Source organism: Phaethon lepturus, unplaced genomic scaffold (genome assembly GCF_000687285.1).
Source record: "Phaethon lepturus isolate BGI_N335 unplaced genomic scaffold, ASM68728v1 scaffold53791, whole genome shotgun sequence".
Classification (NCBI taxonomy): Eukaryota; Metazoa; Chordata; class Aves; order Phaethontiformes; family Phaethontidae; genus Phaethon; species Phaethon lepturus.
The window spans coordinates 1-7,082 of NW_010520991.1; the positions used below are offsets into that span (position 1 = coordinate 1).

A 7,082-nucleotide genomic window follows, 5' to 3' on the forward strand; every position below is an offset into this window, starting at 1 on the left:
GAGGGGAGAAGCGGCCAGGAGCGGCCCGCAGCGGTGCCCTCGGGAAGATGGCGCGGCACCGTGGCGCTCCGAAGCACCGCGGCCGCTGGAGAAACGAAACGTGCTCGGTAAAAGCGGTCCTCCCCTGGAAGCACAGCCCAGAGGGGCCTTGCAGGGAGGCAAAAGGGAAGTGCATGAGGCGTGCGTGCTAGAGGACGGAGAGGAGCTCAGCTCCTTACCTGTTAAGGCTGGCAGGCAGTACTTGGGTGGCCTGGGCCCTGGTGGTTTCGGTCTCACTGCAAAAACTGTGTCTCTCCTGGCTACTGAAGGCCCATCCCGTGTTGTATGTAATGCTTTTCAACACAGTGGAGCCCTTTCTCCTCTTCCTTTCCTACAGCTGGTATCTGCTTTGCACAACCTCACCAGGCACGTCGTGTACCGTGGCTTGACAAGGGCAGAAGATATCCTCTCTCTCTTTCCTGAAAGCTTCCACCAAAATCTGAAAAATCTTTTGACTAAGATAATCCTGGAGAACATGTGAGTGCTACCCTCCTGCCATTTGCTTTCAGCTGGAAAGTTAAAGCCTGTGTATCTAGTTTGATATGTGGATAGTTGGCAGCATGCAAAGTCTTGTTTCTATGAATGTTATGCGTGCCTTGGGCATAATCGCACAGGTTGGGATAGCAGAGTGGAATGGCAAACAAAACACAGCTATGGACACAGGGTTTTCCCCAGACTTTTGGAATGGGTGTGGGCCTCATTCACGTAATGCAAAGGCCCTTTTATCCTAACAATGCACCTGTGTGGTGGAAAAATGCTGCAGATGATGATGAAACCTAGAAGGCTAGATTTCAGTACTATAAAATCTGATTGGGTAGCATTTAGATGCTTGTCCACTTACCACCTTGGCTTAGGTGTGGAGGCACCATATGCAGTAGAGCATACATGAGGTGATGGCAGAGGATAGCAGTTCTGCATGCTTGCACTGCTTGTTAGCCTATTGCTTTGATAAGATCAGGGAGAAAGGTACATGCTATAAGTGAGCCACACTTACAGTAGAACCAGTTTGCCTACCATTGCCCACCAGTGACAGCCTTTCCTTGGCACTCACTGGCATAGGCAGTTTCTCTCCCCTACTTACTGCTGCAGCCCTGATGACCCTTCGTTCAGGGATAAGCACTGTGAATGCTTTCCCTGCCCTTTTTCCTTCTCCCCCCCCCCCCGCCAAGTACTGCTGATACTGATTTTCTCTTCTCCACTTTTTCACAGCTCTGCTTGGAGGAATGAAGTACAAGCAAGTCAGAGTAAGTAGTAGTTCACATCTTGATGCAATTAATGTTTTCCGACGTCATTGGAGCTTAGAGTTTAGAATAGTGCATTGTAATGTCTTTTCATAACATAGCACCGGGATACCCCCATTTGCGTTAGATAAAGCTGTATGATTGTGGCATCATAGAGCTTAGCAGAGGCCAAAAGCTTGTATTCAGATCTATGCTGCTTGTGCTAAATTGTTTCCAGTCCTCAAGCAATTCCATTTAATGTTCAGTCTGTTGCTACCTTGCAGAGTACAGTGTATAGCAAGTATTTGCAAAACATTTGGAAGTGAAGCACTCTGACCTCCCCATTCAAGTCCTTAAGTGATGTCCATATTCAATAACTGTGCACTATAAAGGATATGTATATGTTGGGGATTACCTTATCTTTGCACATCTAGTCAATTCTGTGCATTCTTTCTCTTTCGTGCATCAGGAGGTACACTGCGTGTATTCATAACTCTGCTTTTTCCTCACCTTTCTAAACAGCAATGTAATTAAGGAATGGAAACTTTAACAATAGCATCATGGGCAATGCATTATATCCCAGTTAGGTGTTGCATGCAGCTACAACACTTTGTTTTCTCCCAAAGAGGTTTTCCTTACAACTGTAGTACTTAGAGGCTTACAAATGAGAGCGGGTACATAACAGAGTACTTTGAGGTCTGCATCGATCCTCTTTGCCCTTTTCTTTGCCTGCAGAGGAGATAATGTCCAACAGCTAAACAGTGCAGCAGGAACTGGAAATACACTGTTCCTCGAGGTTTTAATGGAATATAAATAGGGAGAGGGAAGAAACTACTGTGTAATGCCAGTACAGTAAATACAGTAGTTGCTTACACTAAACAATGTTCAAGTGTTACCAAGACACGCAATGCTTTTTCCTGTATCCTTTACTCTGTCATGCATTAGAGGAAACGAGAGCAAACATGACACGCTAGCTAGGTCTTCACAGCCCAGAAGCAAGGCTGGGTGTGTGGCTCTTGGAGTACTACCCAGGAGCTCTGCTCTGACTGTCATGTCTTTATATTCATTAGATGAATATTTAACCCTCTTGGAATGAGATTGTGTTCTAGGAAATGATGGATTATTTTAGTATTGTATTGATGAAATATCTGACATATATTACATAGGGATCAAGGCAGTAACTTAAAGAACAACTGATTGATCTATGTTAACTTAAAAACATGGATGGTTTCCTGCCCCTCCCAATCAATCTTTGCAAATTAACATACAAGGCTGAACAGATGCATTTTATGTTGTTGCATATGCTGCCAAGTGCTGGCCCTGACAGACTGTGAACTGGAATTTGTTCCAAAAGCAAGAGCAAGGCAGCCAGTTCTTCACTGCGCCCTGGAGCTCTGCTCAGGGGAGCAGGAGGAGGAGGGAGAGCCTTTCCCCAGGTGAAAAGAGAAGTTTCTGAAGGCACTGTTAGGAAGCAACTTAAGCATTTGGAGTCAGTAGGAAGGCTAGCAATCAACCCTTGGGGAGGAAACTAAGCATCTCATGGTAGGCAGAATCCAGAAAGGCTGCAGTTGCCTATGGAGACAGCTCGCTCTTTAGTACTCAACAAAGATTTAGTCTTTGCCTCTTCATCCCCCTCTGGTACCCTTAAACAGATGTCAAATAACTGCTGACAACCAGTTTTGATAAGGCTTCGCAAAGACACTCAAACCTACCAAGCACCACAGCCGAGATTTTGAGTTTGAGACTAAATGATCACCACCCTCCAGATCTTTCATGGGGTTGATCCTATGTTTCATTCACACTTCTTTGAAAATCACTAGCTGACCTAAACAGGAACAATGTTTCTTCAGGCACCCTGTAGCCATTTATTCTGACATAGTTACAGCAGTTAAGCCCCTTAGCTGCAAATGCCCTTTCCAAACAGAAAGGGTTTGTCTTTGTTTTCATGTCCTTAGTGTGGGCTTTTTCTAGTGAGAATGTATTGTTTTTCCCAGGAAACTGGATGCTGCACTTTGGAGCATAGCTCAGCTCTTACCAGAAAATGGAGTTGAAAAAGGTGCAAGAGATGTTCTGAGTCTTATAAACGTGACAGTACCAAAGTGGGAATGACTTTAAGTATGCCCTGTTAAACTGCACCTTACAACTTGTTTCCTTTACATATATTTTAAACAACCTAACAGACATTTTCCAAATTTCTGGTTTCTGATGGTAAATTGCACTTTACCACTGGGCAGTCAAGGATTCAAGCCTCACTGCCTTACTGGCAGCTGAAAGACACTGTTGAAAAACATTATACTCCTAGGAACTGACAAAGAGCACTTGCAGACAGCCTGTTGGTGCCAGAGTTTTGTTGGGAGAACCTTAATCTCAGCTTTTATGCCAGTTTGCATGGTGCTTAGGGACTCTTTGAAGGTTCATAGTGCAGTGAGCTCCATTAAGTACACACCATCATGAGAGAATATCTCTGTCTCCTCTCTGCAAAAGATAACTGCACAAATTTCTTGTCAGGGCAGCCAAGTCAGACCTGTCCTCCTTTCCTTGGAAGGCTCATGGGGTCTCCAGCCCTGAACTATTGGTGTCAGTATTGCACCAGACTGTTGAATGATTTCTGTTAGGCTACATCTAATTAGGATGATGTCCTGCCAATTTGTTAAAAATATTGAAGGTGTATGAAGATTGCAGTTTACCAACACATATGCTGTACTGCAGGATGCTTTAGTTCACAGGTTGGGGAGCTTGAAATAACATGTTTTATACTGCTGTATTTTAAGAGCATTCCTGTGTGCTTTCTTACTGGTTACAGAACAGAGCAATAAGCATGTAGGTCCCAGAGCAACTCACGATGAAAGACTAGTTGAGTGTTGCAGGCAGTGAGGCAGGGGATGAAGAGGTGAAGAAGACATCTTACCACTTCCCTTCTCCCAGCTGCTTTGTGAATTTACCTATGCTTGTCTTGCACTGTACCATACTTGCAAGTGATGGTGGGAGAACCCTGTCTGTCCTTTCAGTGTCATGAGGAGGCCTTCAGAGACTGTCTTATTGCAGAGTAAAAATTATGTGAAACCACATAGTGCTAGTACCACTAAAGTTGTACACTTCCCAGGGCCAGAAGAGGAGAAGCATGTACAGGATGGTAGTCACACGTTCTAGGGTCTGGTGTCATCATGTGCTGCCGGGCCTAACAGACCCATTTTTTTAATCCCTCAGTCTCCCTGCCTCGGCTGGTTGACATGGACTGGAGGGTGGACATCAAGACGTCTTCAGACAGCATCAGCAGAATGGCAGTCCCTACTTGCCTGCTTCAGTTAAAGGTAATGTCATTGCCTGTAAAGGATACAGGATCAAAATAATCAAGTCCAACACTTGACTTACCAGTGGTAGCACAAGGCAGTTCAGACAGGCATCTGGTGCTCATCTGTTGCCTGGTGGGCAATTAACAGACTTTCTCAGAGATGATCTTTGAAATACCGCAGAGCCTGGGAATGATGTCGCTGATGAAAGCCCTGTTTTTCTTGCAAGGGAGAATTTTATTTGAATGAGGCTGCAAGAAGGCATCATGTTTGTTCCTGGTGTTCTCTACAGAAAGAAAGAAGAGAAATTATGAAGTTATCACCCTTTAATTCCAAGCCACTCATCAACATGTTTAGCTGACTGCATTAGTTGGGAAATTAATAACTTCCTTCACCAGCCACATCCATAATTTGGGGAGTATAGCTAAAGTTACTGCTTATATTCTACAGAGTTCTGGATCTCCCAGCCAGTAAAAATGGGATAGGTGGTTTTCAGAGGTGGAGGAAAAAAAAAAAAAATCTAATTTCTGTGTGTGAGGTGAGGTTAAGTATCCTATGCAATATCTGCTAAGATGCTTTTGATATGGATATGGCTTCCTGCCACAAGTTTTTTCAGAGTTTCCCCATACTTATGCCAGTATATGCTTACTTGCACTCTGTTAATGGGAGCGCACTTTACCAGTGAGACACACAGCTCAGAAAATGTGCCATTGGTCCAGCATGGAGCTGGACGCCAAGTTTAAAGCATTTGTCTTAATATGTCTAAACACTGACTTTCTTAGTGGCACTAGAAAAACACATGAATGATTTTTTCATACAGCATTCTGCATTCCTATTCATACAGTCTGCATTCCTATTTTCAGATTCAGGAAGATGTTGCCTTATGTGGAAATAGTCCTGTTGTTTCTGCACTGACTGTGGAACTGAGCAAAGAAACCCTGGACACTATGTTAGAAGGTCTAGGAAGGATCCGGGACCAACTTTCTGCTGTTGCAAACAAATGAACATTCCAGCAGTGAGCATGGGACATATTCTCTACCTACAGCTCTCATAAGTTGCAGCGTAGTGTAACATGTTTTCTGTTTTAACAAAATTCAAGAGGCTTTTTTATTTAATTGAGTTAATAAGATAGCTTTTTAAAAGCTAACAGTTAAATATTCTTTTGGTCTGATGCCAAAAAGTGTTTTCCTAATATGTTGTTGAACAAAAACTGGCCTTTATTTCAGAAGAGGATTTGAGGGCTCAGAGCTTGGCTTAATCACAAGGGTCATAACTGGGAATAGCAAGTAGCTGGAGCCAGTGAAGCAAGTGCTATCTCTCTGCCCTGAAATTAGGATCTGAAAGGCTCAAGCTGGTTAATGGACTGCCTGCCAGCATTAGCAGACAAAGAAGGTGCTTCTCTCTGGAATGTGCATATAGTGAAGTGCATGCTGGATGTAGCGTTCGCTCTCTCAATGAAGCCCAGCCATGGTACAGTTTGCTATTACATGATAACGCTTTGAAACAGGGCAGTTATGCTACAACACATTCCCTTCTGATCAGCTTCATAGCACCATTTGCAAAATGATTAGTCTGAACATCTTCAGCAGCAAGTAATTTCCTCCTTCTGTTTGAAAAGAAAAAAAGTAATTCATGTTTGGGTTTATTGGACCCTGGGCTTTGCCTTCGCTGCACAAAAGCCAGACTGGGAAAGTAAAGAACTGATGGCCATTGTCTGTACTGTAGGAAACCCTTCTGTGGCAATATATGCCTATACTTCCCCAGAGTGTTCTGTTCTTTGTGTAAATCTTCATTTAATTAAAAAATGAACTGCTAATTGATTTTTTGAGTCCTTTTCAGCCTAGAAGAGATGCTGTCCTGGGTTACCTCAGCCTCTTTGTGATGGTGCCTAACGGATGTTCACATTTGTTGCTGAAGAGGGATCTTTTGTTTCCTGTTCAAATGACTTAATCTTTTAAACTGTCTTCTCCTCTTTTATAATACAGTTGCAGGGCACCTTTTTCCATGGGCACCAGCTCTGTGCAATATTACAGGTGATGACCCTGACCTAAAACTTTATAAATATATATGCATTGAAAGTGTGGAGGAGTAAGTGCAGAAAATGAAAAAAAAAATCAGACTCTTGTTTCTGATGAGCTTCTATAATGCTCCAAACTGAAAGACTGGGTCCAAATGCTTTGTTCATGGCAAAGTCCCACCTTTCATAAAACATTTGACTCTCTTTCAAGACGCAAAACATTGTTTCTTGTATTTGGAAACACGAAATCATTCAAGAAGTGTGCATAGACTACAGAACTGTGTTAGTTAACTCTCCCCACAGAGCAGGCTAGACTGCAAGTGTAAATGAAGCCTGTGCCTTTAAAAGATACTGGTGTAATACAGCTTGTGCATCAAGATGAGATGTATGATGAGTCACTTGTTAAGGTCTGCTTTGAGCAAAGATTGTAACGCTTAGTACAGTATTAAGGTAAACTGGTAAATTTCATATATAATAGGGAAATCTGAAAGGAGAAGAGGGATATTCAAGAATTTG

The 7,082-nt window shown here is 43.1% G+C and overlaps 1 protein-coding gene across 1 annotated transcript; it reads left to right on the forward strand.

Moving 5' to 3' along the window:
- Positions 1-47: 47 nt before the first annotated feature.
- Positions 48-5,553, forward strand: COMMD9 (COMM domain containing 9). Its single transcript, XM_010297552.1, has 5 exons — positions 48-107; positions 377-516; positions 1,249-1,283; positions 4,467-4,570; positions 5,413-5,553. The coding sequence occupies exons 1-5, from the start codon at positions 48-50 to the stop codon at positions 5,551-5,553; spliced, it is 480 nt and encodes a 159-aa protein (XP_010295854.1).
- Positions 5,554-7,082: the final 1,529 nt, after the last annotated feature.